Genomic DNA, 17,660 nt, shown 5'->3' with positions numbered 1-17,660 from the left:
GCAGAGCTACCTTAGACAGAGCCCCAGTGGTCATCTTCAGGCGAGTTTTGCTTTAGAGGAAAGATAAAATTAGCTCCGTATCTGCATGCTTTCCTGCAAATGACATGTAAGTGTGTAAATGTAGTGCAAATTCAGCACACGGCATCAAAAAAAAATATTCACATCTTTTACATTGATGTCGTTAAGTGTCACAATGTTTTGTGATTGTTACATTCTGTGAGGGAGCTTCGACGATCATGTTTATTACAGTTAGAATAACGTTCTGTGTAATCTTGGTACGTTGCTCTACATGCAATACAAGCTTGGACTACAAAGTATAAATGTGCTGACGTCTTCTGTGAATATGGGGGGCTTAAGCAGGGGGCATTCTTGTAGCATAAGAACTTGCATTGTGACATCATTTCAGCTCAAGTGCAGGGACACACAATTCGAATATTCTAATACAAGCTTAGATATAAATTTAAACTATAACATTTGCAGAAGATTCCTATAATGAAAAAAATGTGAAGAAATGATTAAAAAGTTGATTACCAATTTAATATTTTTTAAATTTTTAATAATTTTTAATAATCTACGAAATTCTAAAAAACATTTTATCTCAGTCAGGAGAAAACTCAATTAGGAGGCCTGGAGCCCTACATTGCAAAGAATAAGCGAAATTGCTGAATTGCCCTCTTTTGACAGCGATAGCTCTTTAGAATATTTTGGGCATTTTCTTTTAATTTTCTGTCCCGGGTATGATCCTTATGTTTATTGCAATGTTACCTTTTTTTTGCAAGTCACCAGAAATCTATACTCCATCTCACAAGTCGTTAGAAGCACTGTGGAAGCTGCAGGACTCCTCAGCCAACAGGAAGGCCGAATCCCCTTCAAGATGTATTCATCTGCGCCGCGTGGTCTGCTCACCGTCGAAGTAATTCAGTTACGATGTACTTAGGCAAAGGTCTTAATATTCATCTAGCGCTGTGACATATGATGTACCAAGGGAAAATAAAACCCTCCAATCCTGCCCATAATAAGACAGTTATGCCAGGAACTATATACGACTGCACAAGGGTATTACCTGTATATGCCTCTTAGCTTTGGCAGAGCTGCAAACAGCTTGGGAAATAGAGTGAAAATTTGGGACCAGCCAAAGATTCCAACCCCAGGCTTGCAACATTGCAGCTTCCCTTTCTTATATATATATATATAACACAGTCGTCGAATGTGCCAGAGTAATCGCTGGGACCCGCATGCCTTCCACAAAGTTCTATGCCATTCGCGTCGCGCATACATGCAATCAGATTGCACAAGGCTCGGCGACAACAGACAGCGGATGGAACCATCGATAACATTCCAGAAACTTCCGAGACATGCAAGCGCGTCCTGCGCTGTGCGATAACATTTGTTAAGTGGTTAAACGTGTCGTCCGATAAAGATAACTATACGTGTCAATATATATATATATATATATATATATATATATATATATATATATATAGTATAGCATATCACGCCACCTCTTCTCAGCAGGCGTTGCCAGCTTTCTATTGCAGAAGTACAATTTCCAAATAATGCTTATATTTCTTTTTCTTCGTGCAGCTTGCCCTGCAACAGATATCTTCAGTTAAATTAATGCTTAGAGGCCCACCTCATGTCAAAATTATTGTAGTATTATATAGCTTTATCCAAAATGTCGCTTTTTTTCTAAGTGTTCCTGCGCCCAAATGCAGTGCATGCATTTTAGAACGTATTATTGTGATTATCATGTTGAGTGCAATTGCACCAAAGTACTCTTATTATGAAGTGCGAAGCACTAGATCCTCACGGAAGCGCTCTGTGCAGCATATACAGTTGCCCCTTGCCCTTTTCTTCGTATCAACTTGGGGAAGCAAAAAGTGCTGTGAAGGTGGTGACAGCTCCCCATAAAACAAGCTGTATCATTAGATTAACACTTACAGATGAGAGAATTTCACTGTTTTATTGCAAAGATCGAGTACCCCTATGTTTCAATACAGGTTTTACGACCTTCCGCGCTATTGGTGTGGGCGTCCTGCATTACTATTCTAGAGCCTCTCCGCTTTAAAGAAATGACGCTTATAATGAAGTATATGTGCTTTTACCATGAATGGATTACAACGAGGGTTTCGGGCATTCATTTTACATACATCAACGAAACATGGCTGGTTTTCATTGTTACCTACTTTTTGTGAATTTTCGTGGATTTAATCTTGCTCGCACAGCTAAAAGTGAGAATGTAGATTGCTAGCTTTTTTTTATTATGACGTCATTTGTCTGAGACGAAGAATGTCACAAAGTTTTATATCTTTGCTATGAGTCTATATTGTTTTGATATATTGTCGACTGCTGCCTATATAATACGGGCGAATGGGCTTGTAAAGCTGCTTAAGAAGTTTTTTTTTTCCTTGGTCCTCGCCATGCAATCAATGGCAAAACAAGCTTCAAAATTCATAAGTAGCACAGGCATGCATCATCACATTTGCACTATACTGTTACATCGGGGTTTCGGTTTCGAGACCGAAATTTACTCGCCCTCAGGGGGTGCTGTGATAGAGACGCTGAGCCTACTTTAAGGTGCCGCACTTTCAATAAGGTCTCTCTCAGGCTCGGTCCTGGTCTTTGTCTGCGTCTCTCTTCAGGCCGCCTTCCCGGCGTGCCCAGCATGGAGATCATGGCGTCCGTGCCGGCATAACATGGGCGACGAGGATGAACTTTCCGTGCGGGCTGCACATCGTGAACTGCTGCCATAAGGCCCACAAGAATTGCCGATTCTGCTGCCTCGGATGCGGGATCCAACACTGCTAGCGTAACGTGTTCCGTCGCCATTCGTGACATCACATTGGCGACGAGGTTAATTCGTGTGCATTGCGCCTATATGCGAGTTACGACTCCCAGCTTGCTTCTTCACCGCACCTTCCACTTCTGCTGCCCTCCTTTCAAGCAGCATTTCGGCACTTTCTGCTTATTGACGCAACTGCGACGTCATGTGGTGGACCTTCGATGCTACAGCAGCATCTTCTTTACGGATGTGCACACCTCTCGGTACTGCCTGCTACTTTCTGCATGAACGCAGCAATGCCCCTCCCACCATTCCTGTCATGTCCCAGCGTGCCGGCTATTCTTTGGCTCAAATGACAACGTGTTTTGCAAGCATACGTCCACGACGACGCCAAGACCACTACGCCGAACCACAAGAAAGCACTCCTCAGCACGCTGGGGGTGGAAGGCATCAGTATTTACTACAACCTCATCGTGGGTGAGGCGCAGGCCGGAGCCGACGAAGGGACAGGGGACTACAAAGCAACTGACGTATACGAAGCGGCGCTTCAAGTGCTCGACCAGCACTTTCGTGAAGAAGAGGAGGAATTTTGCACTCGCGTCCATTTCAAACGCAGAGTACAAAGTCCTGCGGAGCCGACTACGGAATTCATTGCAGATGTTCAATGGCTCACCATATCGTGCAAGTTCGGCACCGCTACCGACCTCATGGTTGAAGACTAGATCTTTTGCGGGTTGCAGTAGCATCAAATTCACCACCGGTTCATACAACTCGGCGAGAGTTTTACCGTCGAGAAAGCATTAGAAATGGCTCAGGAAGAGGAAAGCACCGATAAAAATTGGAGGACGCTTAAGCTTCGCCTTCAAGAGTGGAACGCGACAGCTTTCCCGTCGACCTGCCAAGGGGTGTAAGACAATGCGCTACGGCGCAGCGATCACTTACGAGGCGCCCCGCATCGGACTTTGCGCCCATCTATCACGCGGTGAGCGTCGAGCAACGCAGCGTTCGGCGCGGCAACGAAACGTGCGCCTGAGCAAACGGAACGAACCAAAGAACTCGGTGTCTCGGAGGGGGAAACGATCTACGCCAGCCAAACGTCGTGCTCGGCACCGGCAGAGAGATAGATAGATAGTGATCTAAAGAAAGGAACGACGCTTGATTCTGCAACCCGTGTGGGAGCACGGCGAAGCGTCGTCAGGGGAGAGGGAGTCGGGGCCGCGACGCGCCTCGCACCATTCCCGCACAGCCCCAATGCGCGTGTGGCGCGCCACCTGTCGGGGCAGCGCCGTACATTGAGAGGAGGGGTCTTTTGTGTTTGCCGCAAGATGGCTGTGCGTGTGCGGAAAGCGCAGAAGAAATGTAGCGGAAACGTACTTCGCTAAGCGTTTAACTGCGACTTCTGTAATTTACATGCTTATAATTACCGATATACACAGCAGTATAGCTTTCTACGGCACATTTGTAAGGCAGCACCGCATTCACTAGAGGCGTTTTTGTCCAACAAGAGCTCCTTAACGCTGTCGCGTTAAAATAATGTAGCAGCTCGGTACACTACAAGTAGACGCCATTTCACAGCGCCGCCAGCCACAAGATGGCGGACGCAAACCCCCTACGCCCCCCTGCCGGGCCAACACAACGCCCTCTAGAGAACTTTCCAAGATGGCAGTAGGCGAGAGTGAGGAGGTGGGCCTCCCCGTCAGTGAATGAGGCAACCAGGCGCCTCCGCGCCGCCGGCTCGGCCCGGCGGCTGCTTCCACTGTGGCTCGCCGCATTGTAGGGCGTATTTTCCTGGTTGTCCTGGTTGTGCTGTTCGCCACAAATTCTGCCAGACGTGTGGCAAGAAGGGAAATTTCTTACAACTGTGCCGTTCATCGGTAAGTACATTGGGACCAGTCAACGAGCTGTAAACGCAAGACACTATTGCTATAAAGATGGCGACCATTCTACACATTGAAGACGCTGTCGGCACCCTATTGCTTATGCGCGTTCCCGTACAGGTGAACAACGTGACTCTACAGTTGATGGTTGACACCGGAGTTGTTGTGTCACTGATGAATTTTCAGGACTACAAGAGGCACTTCTCACATGTCCGCCTACTTTAATCACATCTAGTGATCCAGAACTGCTCGGAGCAAGTGGTGAATAATTTGGGCTTATTCTCCACCATGAAGTTCCAAGATAAGTCAGCTGCGGTGAACTTCTATGTCACTGAACACGGTTCATCACTTCTGGGACTCGTCCCTATTAAGGCATTGAAGGTGGTGATTGATGGAGCGACTTTGTCGTGTGTCCAAGCCTTGTCTTCACCACCGGACTTCGACATTGGTTCCCGCTGGACGGAATATCATCAGACTTCACTGAACTTATACGGTGCAGCGGACTTTGGCAGTATACCGCAGGTCAACGCCTGTTCAACTTCACCACCAGCGAGAGTGAACTAGCGTAGAGTGTTGGAACAGTCTACCTTAGGGGACTCGCACACATCATCGGACAATTTGGAACAGTTCCACGTCTGAACTTCCGTCCAACTTCAATGCCAGCGAGCATCGTGACAGCAAGCTCCACGGAAAACCCAGGTGGACCGTACATCACGGGTGAATTTGCGTGTTGAGCGCATTACTAGCAGGTTTTTCTATAGTCGCACGCATGCTGAGCCATACACCCATCTTGCAAATTCTTTTCTAAAACAGTCAGATGCAGTTACTTCAGATATGCCTTCAGTGAATTGCGCATTTCAGTGCAGTTCTCATTCCCGAGTGCATACTTACACAGCTCGTAAAGTAGCGCCAATGAGTATTTCATGTTTGGCCGTAAGGCAAAAGAGTCGGGCACGGTTACTTATGTTGACTGACGTGCCCAGTCAAAATTCTGCGCTAGCAGCGTCGACTGCTGAGCGTTCCACAGGATCTGAGGATTCTGCTCGGGCACCAGTTCAACGTCCGGCTGTAGTACCCAGCCAAAATGAACTCCTTGCTTTGCCTGATAGGCGTGTAACTGAACCCAGTGGTTCAGTGCAGACACCTTCACAACAAATGAATGATGTGCCCAGTCCCCATGCTTTCTCTGAAACACCTAACGCTCGTGCCTCCGAGCCTTCGTGCTCCCATGCAGTTCTCCATTAGTATTCGCTCCCAGCTGTGCCTGAGAAACGCGTCAGTGAATCTTCGGATTCTTTTGGATCTTGTTCTTCGCCTTCGAAGTCGTCTGACGGACACTTCAGTAGCTAGGAAGCTCAAATGTCGTCGTCATCTCCGCCCCCAGTTTCGCCTGGTGGGTGCTTAGCTGAGCAGAAAAGCTCAACAGCAACTTCGGAAACGCAACTTCATGCACCGCAATTGCCTCGGTGGTCAAAAAGGCGGCCCCAGAAACCGCGCCATCTGCAATATTTTATTTAATGGTCATTTCATGTGTTCATATTTTGTTATTACTTGCATTTCTGTGACATATGGCCAGGTGTTCAGATGTTTTGTTGGCTGCTGTGCAGTCCATTGTGTTCCTAAATGTTCATTTTTGTTGTGTGTTATACCCCTGTCAAGTGGGCAAGTTAAGTGCACTTACGGGGAGTGCACTTCGGGACCTTGAGTGGCACTTTCGGCTACGCCGTGCTAAACGGGAAAATAGAGTGTACTTGCACTAAAAAAAAATATCGACAAACTATAAAACCATGTTTTTTGTGATGTAGACTAAAATATTAAAAAAGTTCTAAAAAGCGATTGCTTTGGTTGTATTCTAAATAAAAAACAATCGTAATCTATATCTACTCAAGAAAAAAACGGAAGTATTTTTATCATAAGTTAACACCGGCCAAGACGAATGCCTAGTCAATCCAGAACAAGATGGAGGCGTGCGACGAGGTGGCATTTGATCCTGCTAGAACAGAATATCAGCGAGTTATGCTCTGATTATTTTGTTAAAAGCTCTTCAACAGCTAGAATTGACTTCTGTGTCCTTGTTCTGTGCATTGCGTTTTGTGCCGTTGAAACAGCTGGCGGCGAGGCTACGTACTCGACCAACAAAGTGCGTTCTGTGAACGCACTCCGACCGGGGTGCACTCTTCTCCGAGTACACTCAGCTTGCGACGTTTAGATTTGGGAAAGTGCACTTAAAACCGAGTGCACTCTCCGTAAGTGCACTTGCCCGCTTGACAGGGGTGTTGTTTGCATTGGAAAAAAGAATCGGAGTGCTCTATTTTGCTGCCTTTTGTTCTTCAGAGAGTTGGGAAAGGATGCCAAAGTAATGTATATCATTTACATATGCATAATCATGCTTCCCCTGCCTTCTGTTCAATACGCCTGCTGAGAGTTTTAGAATAGGCGTCCCAAAGAAATAGCGTCGAAGCCACTGCGCATGCGCGAGACGCGAACTGCGTTTGGGTTTTGCGTCGGGCACGCTATTTCACTGATTTAACGGGAGCCCCAAAAGTTGCCCCAAAAGATTTGCGTAAACAAACATGGCGGCACTCATCGAAGCGACGGCTTTAACCAATGCCTCCTTTACTATATGCCTGCCGCGTCGCTAGTTTTTTCCATTGGCGCGGAGGTTCCTGTAATTGAGAGTAGTCGTGGAGAGATGGCGCTCGCTGCCGACCCTACTTCCTCTTGCGGAGGTGGTCACGATTACTAGGCCGGCGAGGAGGAAGTAAACTTTATTGCTCTAGGAAGAGTAAGTCAGCGGTTAGGCCGAATGTCTTCATCTTTTATTGGTTAATGACGATCTCCGGCCTGTATGCTTGGCGCCCCTATTCCAGGGCACCACTGAGCGTGGCTACTCGTCGGGCATGATCCACCAGCCTCCGTTGGAGGCTAGGGTTGCCGCTGGAGCTCACGCTCTCCCACTGCTCCGCACTCGGATTTTCTATTTTGTGGAATGCCTTATTCGTATTGCACTCCAATGTGATGTGATTAAGTGTGGGTATTGCGAGCACTCAACCAATGGCTTAATTAGAGACCGTGAGTCCTACCTTCGGGATCTCAACCGACGCCGCCAAAATCTCGGAGGCAAAGGAACGTGATTCCAGTTTGGAGCAGCCGCCGCAACTAGCGCTCGCAGCCGACCCTGGTTAGGGTGCCTCGATGCGCGCGCCCTCTCGCACGGCGGCGGAGGGGAGCGCGCGAATCGAGGCATCCTAACCCTGGTCGAGATGAGGAAAGAGGAGAGCGGCCGGAACCAGCTTCTCAGCTCACGCGGAAAGCATCTTCTAAAGGAGCCATTGCTCTAACCCAGCACCAAACTAGGTAAAATTCGTGGTAACGCGTCAAGTTGGCAAGCTAGAAGTGACTGCGGTTATCGTTTTCTCTGAACAAGCGTGTGTTAGGAACTCTGGTTCATTAGACGCCGCTGATTCGGAATTGATAGTGGATTTTATGGATCGTAGGCCTAACACGGCTTAGCTCGTTTGGTGAAGGCACGTAAAGTTGGTTACGCAAAACTAAGGGTGACTAATTGTTTGCTGCTTACAGATTAACCTCTAAATTGTAAATGTGAATACACGAAATTCAAAATTACTATTATCATGAAATAGTATATTTTATTTAATTATTTCTAATACGTTTTCTTTCACGCCGTAGTGGCGCTGTCAGCGCAAGACGCTACCCTTTCTGAAGTAAAGCTAGGGAAACTATGGATCATGTTTTATTAGAATGTGAAGACGTCTACCCAGCGGTCGATTTAGGCACCACTGGCCTCCTTGAAGCCCTTGGGTTCAGCGGGAGCAGTGGAAAAGTAAACATGTCCGCAATAGGCATTAGTAAGAGGCGATTGGAGGATTGGCGGACGAAAAGTAGGGAAACGACAAAAAACAGAGACGTACAAAAGCACAGTTAGCAATAGGGGATCAGAAAATTTGGGTATGAGAGTTCATAGCGTTTTTTTTTTTATTGTTTAACTTAGGTAGGGCATTAAGCAGTATAATAGCAAGAGCTTGGTGGCCCGTTCCAAAGGGGACGCTCATAACATCCATCCATCCAGCTATGCGCAAACGCAAGGCCCTATTCTAAGTCTACTTCTGCGTGCCCCAACGCTAACACCCGCGAAGCTCTTTGGGCCCCTATTCTAAAACTCTATACTATTGCATAAGGTATACCCTTACCAAGTGTATGACGTTACTTCTTCCCAGAATTTTCAAAAAAGAGGGGGATGGTGTTAAATCGGGGTCTCGGTTTCGAGACCGAAACTTACTCGCCCTCAAGGGGCGCTGTGACAGTGACGCTGAGCCTATTTAAGGCGCCGCGCGTTCAATTAACACTCAGCCTCGGTCCCCGTCTGCGCATTTCTTCAGGCCGCCGTCCCGGCATGGCGATCGTGGAGGTCACGCCGACATAACATATACGTTTTACGACGCTGTCATAAAATCGGCAGTTGATAGTAGCGCTTGACCTTCTTCGTCATTCGCTTTTTTTTTTCCTTGTGGTGTGTTCGTTCTCACATTTCGCAGTGTTAGGAATATGCCAACTAGGTCCCGGACCGTCCTCCAATATGTGCTTAACCTGGTGTGCTATTGGACACCTGCAAAATATGGCACACCAGGTTGAGCACATATAAAGGAACTTTCCGGGACCTAGTTGGCATATTCCTAACACTGCGAAATGTGAGGACGAACACACCGCAAGAAAAAAAGAAAGCGAATGACGAAGAAGGCGCAACACGAAAGATTGACAAAATCACGAGCTGGCAGGAACATATTAGAGGCAATAGGTGCAGAACTGAATACATCAAGGAGCCCAAAAGAGGCTGAAGTAGAATTAAGGACTGACGTTAGGAACCAGATAAGAACCAACCCTCTCCCCAGAAACATGCATCCAGAATATAATGTCGAAAGGAGAAAGGCAAGATCTAAAGTACTCTTGCAGGAAATAGAACAGCACAACCAATTGGCAGCTATAGTTGATGCAGCCTGGGTGAAAGGTAAAGAAGCATATACGGCCATTGTCTCAAATTATCAAGGGAAGGTACAAGATGCTATCACTATTTTTACCAAGGACCCTATGGTGACGGAACAAGTGGCAATTGCTCTAGCCATCAGAAGTAATGAGTGGGCCTGCATTTACAGTGATTAGAAATCCGCTATAAGGTGTTTTGATAAAGGCTACATAACTGGTGTAGCAGCTAAACTTTTTGAAAATATTGGGATTATGAGAACTGAAATCCGATGGTTTCCTGCGCATATGGGGAAAGTGGACGAGACTCAGATAAACCTCAATGAGGTTGCTCATGACTTGGCACGAGGATTCGCTAACCGTGACAGTCACAACCGAGCCGTTCACCATCAAGCCAGGGAATCTAGAGATCATTTAATAACATACAATGACATTACCAAACACTACTATTTAGGACGCAGGCAATTCACATTGCCACATTCAATACTGAACAGGGCTCAGGCAGTCTCACTGCACTTATTGCAAACAGGTACATATCCCACACCGTACACCATTAATAAAATATATCCAGAGAGGGAGATTAAGACGGACTGCAACGATTGTAATGGCATCATTGGAAGCAGACATATGCTGGCGGGGTGTCCCGCGACTCTCCCCAACCTCGTTGAAGAATGGACGCAGTGGGAGAAAAGGATTCAAAGCCTATTGTTTCAGGACCAACTAAGGGCCGTCCAGAGGGCCCATGATATCGCTGAAAGCCTTGGCCTGACAGTGCCAACGTGGGAGCCGCCCGTCTTGGCTTAAGAATTCGAGCCTCCGGACCTCATTACAATAAATGTTTTCACACACACACACACACACCTGCAAAATATTACTATAGGGTGCGCGCATTTCGTACCGCTGGATCCTCCCGGTGTCCTTCGCAGGTCGTAGGGGTTGCGCGTCCTGCCATACAGCCTGTTGTTGGACTCCCACCACATGGCCAACTCGGAGACGTTCGTCACCGCCAGCGGGATGGCGCCCGCCGAGCGCAGCGCCGCCACGGCGTCCGCGTCACACTCGGCCAGCGCCCCTCGGCGGCTGCACAATCCTGCGTCCAACGCAAGCCCTGTCGCGGTGACGAGACAGAAAAAGAAAGCGAGCACTCGGTTGGACTGCAGCAACAACTGTCGATCGCGTGCTCAGTCAGCAGACATTCCGCAAGCGTTTGCTATGATTCGTGCTGAAGCTAGACGATGATAGCAAACCGCGCACCATCTCGCTTCCACCGCCGCTGTTATAGGCGCTTAATCTCATGGGCTAGGTTGCTTCACTGACTGGAATGGTACCGGTGCTTTAGGGCCAAAGAATTAACTGTAGAGCTCTAAGGTTAGGCAGGCAGAGAAAGAAGCGCAATGAAGATGGACGGTGGATAACCAATATCAACATGGTTGGCTACTCTCCTAGGAGGGCAAAATAGTGGAGGAGAGAAAGAAAAGTGAAAAACTACACGGGGCCCATAATTCAAATGGAGAGCAACTCTCTGTCTCTAAAGTAGCAGCACTTTTAAACCCTTCAGCATTAATACCAGTTGCCGAATCCATATAAACGCCTGAAATTCTCTCACTCTACAGCTTGTCGAGTCTGATGGTGACTGCATGTCTCTACGTTGGAGTGTGTGCAAACGATGCGAAGACATGCGCGACTCTTTGTCTCGTATTGGCGCATTGCAAAAGCTGCGAATGCAGCGCCCACTTTGGCAGCACTAATGTTCACTCGAAAAATATCACGCATGTGTACGACATCAAAAGAAAAATGGTCAGAAAAGCCAGACTGCATAAGCGTCCTATCGCTTGCTTTATGTAAAAAAAAAGTCCCACTTTCGCTCGAAAGGCCAAGTATCGATAGCTACAGCAAAGCATGAAACTACACGGAGTAATGTTCGTAGCTTTATCGGCCGTATAAATTAATCTCTATATTCGCTATAATAAATAATCAGCCATGGTGTCACGCGCGTACAGCAGACGGAAACAGACCTCAATCGATGACCACGAATCCTCGCTGTGACAACGCTGGCGTGATGAGCGCAAACGGAGGGAAGCCAATGTTTTTGCTGCCTCAGACTTCGATGCGTCTCTGAGACTGGAGATTACGCGACCTCCGGGACCAGTTGCGGGGGAAGACTGAGCACATGCAGCCGCCAGTCATGCACCCGCCGGAGCTTACTTCCAAGATAGGGTGCGGGAGGTGTACGCACTCTGCAGCGCGAACATTCATACGCAGCCACGGCCGCGTTAGCTAAAGAGTCGCGCTCACTTGCCCCCCACCTGCCCGCGAGCACGCACTCACCCCACCACGCTGCGCGTACTTTATCATGTGACCAACACAGGGCGCGTATCAAGCCACCATACTTTTCGGCTCACCCAATCACGCTTCCCCTCACACTTATAGCGTACGGCGCGCTGGGCGAGATAGAATGTTATCGCGCTTGGAGTTTGTACGGAACCTCACGGCGACGAAGCCGGCCGGAATTTGCCTGGAGTGTGTCGTACCCCAGATCAAAAATAGTCAAACCCAAAGAAGGCGTTTATGTCACTTAAACATGCGCACGCACAACAGCACCCGGGGCGCTATAAAGTAAAGCTATTCCAAGCTTTTCTATTCCAGTTCTGCAATCAGCTATCCGCGATTGGTCAGAAACTTTTTTTGGACCACCCCCGCATCGCCAGTCTGTCACTCGACCTCACGAAAATCGCGATAGCTTCCCATATGATATGACGTTACACACTGATTATGCATGATTGGACTGAACAAAACAAATAGTTATTTCTGATGCGATGCCTTTTCGCCATTAGACCTCGGCTATTGGTCAAGAGATTTAGGGCTGCACCCACTTCATCTGCCTGTCACGCGGCGTCACGAAACCGCGAAAACTCGCCGCGTCAGCGTGACGTGTACGCTCTAAAGATGCATTGATATGCCGGACAAAACTGATTTTTTTTAATAGTCGTAGGCTGCCCGTTCTGATATGAATAAAAGATGGCTGCCGCCGATCGCTCAGGCACTGGTTATTCGCACCTGCCGGAGAGCATGGGTTTATTTGACTACGATAAGCTTTTTCAGTGGCCGTGTAACGTTTTTGAGCACTTTCGGCACGTTTGCAACCTCGCTCTGCCAAATTTTCATTGCTGAGGATCCGTTTTAGCGGCTTTCTTAACCTTCCGTTGCGTGCCGCCGCCATTTTCAACCAGCCACCGCAAGCTAAGCAAAGGAAAGCGGACCAATCGCAAACGCCGGTACAACCCTCTTCACCCGGTTATCGATTTTCGGTGCACTGGCTCGGCCTCATCAAATCCCTCTCCACTTGAGCGTGCTCCTCGCCTCTTGTCAGTCATTTCGATAAGACAAGCCGCTCGAGGGTAGGCAATGTTATTCGTTTTTAAAGCAAACAAAAGCGACCTCCTCTAAACGAAGAGAGAGTTGCTTCGTGTGTTCAGACAACCCTCCGGGTCAACGCTCGATGCTAGCGTCTGTGGTTACACAAACTTCACGTCAGGAGATTTGAATGAAAACATTGGAATAGTTTTACGTTATGGGGCGCCAGAATGCGTAACTTGCAGACTTTTAATCGTTACAATAGTGTAAATGTAGACAGCAGAAGCTTGATGTGGGCGAGTCCGTTTTGCATACTTGAAGAAAAGAGCGCTACGAAGACGCGGACTAAAAGAGGAACATGTACGACGGACAAGGCGCTACTTCCAACTAAATGTTTTTTGAAGAAACAGGCTTTTAAATAGATACAACCTACTATGGCCCATCGTGACATCCCGACGTCCCTATCTCATTGGAAATCTCTTTTTCGGTAAGCGTCACTGAAAGGCAGCTAATGCAGACCGAACAGGCAAGAGAGGGCACTAACACAAAAAAGCCATTTGATAGGAAGAGAGTACATGTGATTCCTTATTGGCACAGGGTGTCCCACAACCTCAAGAAGGTGGCGCAAAGGCACAGTGCTAATCTTCTCTTCAGTGCACCGTGTAAGTTGGCCAAGATATGCCCTATACTGACAAAGGCAAAACCCGAACCATGCGTTAAGAAGCACGCAGCGCAGTACACGGCTTGCAAAAGTAATGTCGTATATGAGATACCCCTAAGTTGCCAACAGGTTTATATTGGTCAAACCGGACGGTGTTTTAATGAAAGGGCGCGTGAGCACAATTGGGCCGTAAATAACAATGCGGAGGGTCATCTGGCAGAACACTGTAAACGTCACAATCGCCGCCCGTATCTTCGTGACACCAGGTTTCTGGCACGGTCTAGAGATAGACTAGAACGGAAGATATTAGAAGCTTTGTACATTGCAAAGGCCGAGGGAACGTACATTAGTTGCCCTTCAGTGACACTTACCGAAAAAGAGATAGCATTTCTAATGAGATAGGGAGGTCGGGATGTCAAGATGAGCCATTCTAGGTTGTATTTATTTAAAAGCCTGTTTCATCAAAAAAACATTTAGTTGGAAGTAACGCCTTGTCCGTCGTACATGTTCCTCTTTTAGTCCGCGTCTTCGTAGCGCTCTTTTCTTGAAGTAAATGTAGACGATTGGTAGCTTAATAAGCGATAAGGAACAATTTAAACAAAAAGAAAAGGGTGTATCCCCATGGAGATACATAGGGCTCCATAAAATATGCGTGGGAAAAGCGTATAGTATGGTTGGACCAACTGAAATTCGGGGGTTGGTCAAACTGAAATTTGGAGGCGGTGAGAACATCTGACAATTGTCTATTAAAGCCTAAGCACTATTTGCCACCAGAACGGCCATGGGTAGATGCACATAAGCTAGAAAAAGCAAGCAGGAGAGAAACAATGCTTCCGCATTAGTAGACAATTCTCAAAGTTTCTGTAGTTTTTTAAGAGGGGGCACTGACATGTGTACTTGTTTTTCTCCGTTGAACGCTTTTCACCGATAACAAATGTTAAGCTTAATCACTCGACGCAGCATACACCTATATGTACCGGTAGTTTCTCGAATGTTATTAATAGCTCATCCCGCTGTCTGTTGTCATCGAAACTTGTGCATTCTGATTGTATGCGCCACATGCGAATTGTGTAGTACTGTCTTAATGGCACGTGGGTACGTGTAAAGGCACGTGTAAAAGCCGACGCGCTTGACCCGCAGATAAGATTTCAACGATCGCCGATTGTGCTCGCCGCTATCGTTGTGCTTTTAGTGGAACTTGCTTTTCTCGGCACAGGTTCGCCCAATAAAGTTAGTTTCGTGATTCAGTTCTTGCTACGGCGTTCTTCAACGCCACTGCAACGTAACAACAAACACAGACAAGCTTAGGAGAAAGAAAGGGCTTGTATTTACAGCAGATCAAAAAAGTTGGCGTGAGGAAAGAACCGCACAGAAGGAAGTTGATACACAACTGTACATTAATCGTCGTCCATACTTGACAATACGCACATTGTATCCGACGCGCGTGCTTTAGAAGTTGCGTCATCTGTGTGAATTGCCAAAATAGGACAAGCGATCAGATACTTGTTCTTAGCCGTCGAACATGCGTGTGAACAACCAGGCATTATTGTCCATACGTCCTTAAAGCACAAAGCTATCTCAGCGAGGTCAGCGTGCATTTGGACCTGGCCTGGCGGCACCGTGAAGCGGTTTTATGGTCTACTCAGGTCGTGAACATAAGTTCCAGTTCTAGGCAAAAAATAAGCTCATTAGCGTACGTTTTAATGCAAGAGCAATTATATGGATACTCCAGGTGCGTTTCTGCCGTCGCCGTCGCCGTGATGTTCCACGTAATGTCCAAGGGTGATAACATGGTCATCGCGCGCCGAATGCTGCATGTACGAGTGAAAGCGTGTGAGAGAGTGAGCCGACAATGGCGGCTCGATCGCGCGCCGTGCTTTCTCACTACAGTGTTGACAGAGTTTCCGCGCTCATCAAGTGAGATGTGTTCACGTTTGCTTGTACGCGGTTCATACCATGCTTGTTAATTTAGTAAGCGAATGTTTAGGAGTTCACACGGCCGATAAAACTACTATGCTTACTTCGTATGGCTGCCTACTAATTTGATATCTCAATCGATACTTGGCCTTTCGGGTGATATGCCTTTGGAGCTTGCAGAGAAGCTGTCTTTGCGAACGCTCCCGCACTTTCCTCACCGTGGCTGCTGGGTGCTGCTGCCGTCTTGCCGAATAGCTCATATAAAAAAATGAAACAGATCCCACGCACTGTGGGAATCGCTGTCATGCGAAGTATTTTGCTGGTAGCTGGCTACTCAGCATTGTTTTGGGTTGCACAATGTCTTACTAGGCGGACCAACATGTTTTTCTAAGACGGTACAGCTCTGTTTCTGATGGGAGCGCGTGCGTGACGACAGCAGCAAAAGAATGGTGACGAGGGGGACGATGATTGTGCGACGCCGACTTTTGGCGTTCGATGCGAGCTTACGACATGCTGAGTGTTGGGTTCTAGACGTTTACTGCACGAGCGTAGGCGTGAAAAGTGCGGATTGTGTCGTCATCTGACACTACATGTTATACAATCGTATGTATTTATGGATATGTGATGTGCTGCATATTAAAGCGACGATGAAATTTGCACTCCGGCGATGGAACATCAAAACCTGTTCGACCTCTTCGATGAAGGCAGTACAGCGCCGCACAGATTCTACGTAGCGTTTGTTGCTACGAGTAATGTGATGGGCAATGTAGGCCGATCCCATAGATAAACACGAGCTGCCACGCGGAAAGAACATGAGAAACTACCACGGGACGCATGGGTCGTACATCTCAAGGAGCCAGTCGGCTTTCGCGCGAGGGTATGCGTGCATCAGTGGTGTAGACCGGTCGATCACTAAGAAAGCATGCCATTTGACATGATACGGCTTCTGGGCCTTCTTAATATTTGGTTGGCTAGGATGGCCGATCGTCAAGCAGTTAGGACGCGAGGCCAATAAGGAGTTATTTTCGTGAATCTGCGAGTAGAATGGTTCAATAGTTAACTCCAAGAACCAGAACCGGATTGGCTTCCTAAGTGTGAAGGATTGATGCACATGCTGGAGTTTTGATTGCTTCCATTCTCAACCCGTGCTGGCCTGCTATGTCTATATACTGTATATCTGTGTAATCCGAATAAAAAAGAAAGAAACAATATTGGCCTAGTGTTCAAAGCATTTGGCGGCTTTGCCCGAAGGCAGAAATTCGATCCTGCTACCAGTCACACATTTCTTTTTATTACAAATGTCCGAAGTGAAGCGGCCCAGGAAATAAATACCGACCTACCGCGATGCGCCTGAAATGGGGCAAATAATGCTTCACAATAAAATTTTATTGCGTTCCCAATGGTAACATCCCCATGCTCTGATCACAAGACCAGAATCGCACGTGTACTTCTAGCGTGCCAACATGGACCAGCTCTTTAAGATGATCGCCGTGTGTGTTACTTTAGGCCGCACGAGCGTGCGAGGCACATGCGCTAGCTCTCCTTTACTCAAAAGATGTAGGAATGATATAGGCAAATTCATAGCATTTCATTAACCGGTTCACGAAAGCCTCGCTTTACATCGCTTCGAAAATGTGCGTTGGATCTGCATGATTTTTTCTTTCCGCCAGTTCTCTCTTGCCGTGTTCACACTCAACATGACGTCAAAACGTGCCTCGCGCAATGGGAATTGCGCAAGCGCTCTTCACGTTAAGACGGCAACACTTGGATGAAAACACGCACAAACGCTCGCCAGGCCTTCTCCGGGGACCTCATGATGTCCTCCGCATACACTCTAAAAAAACTTTTACATCATTAAGTGTGCTGTTCTGTACCATGGCTAAAAATGTAAAAAAAAAAGTAATATAGATGAAAGTGAGCTCGAAGTGCTCCTGCGATAAAGGAAGCCGTAGTCGAAAAGCGGGTATTAATTATGACCAAAGTGCGCACAAAAAAAAAACCTGACCCAACAATTTGACAGCGTTGGTAGCCCAGTGGCAATGGCCTTGCATCTTGAGGTCCCGGGCTCGAT

At 47.4% G+C, this 17,660-nt stretch overlaps 1 protein-coding gene across 1 annotated transcript in view; it reads right to left on the bottom strand.

Moving 5' to 3' along the window:
- LOC126522356 (fatty-acid amide hydrolase 2-A-like) overlaps positions 1 to 17,660 on the bottom strand; it is a 69,903-nt gene that overhangs the window by 7,328 nt on the left and 44,915 nt on the right. The window contains exon 4 of the mRNA XM_050171091.3: positions 10,556 to 10,765. Within this exon, the coding sequence (XP_050027048.1) occupies positions 10,556 to 10,765 (210 nt within the window). The remainder of the gene's footprint in view (positions 1 to 10,555; positions 10,766 to 17,660) is intronic.

Source organism: Dermacentor andersoni, chromosome 6, assembly GCF_023375885.2.
Source record: "Dermacentor andersoni chromosome 6, qqDerAnde1_hic_scaffold, whole genome shotgun sequence".
NCBI lineage: Eukaryota > Metazoa > Arthropoda > Arachnida > Ixodida > Ixodidae > Dermacentor > Dermacentor andersoni.
The sequence above is the reverse complement of the archived record's forward strand: the minus strand, read 5'-3'. Positions and strand labels throughout refer to the sequence as shown.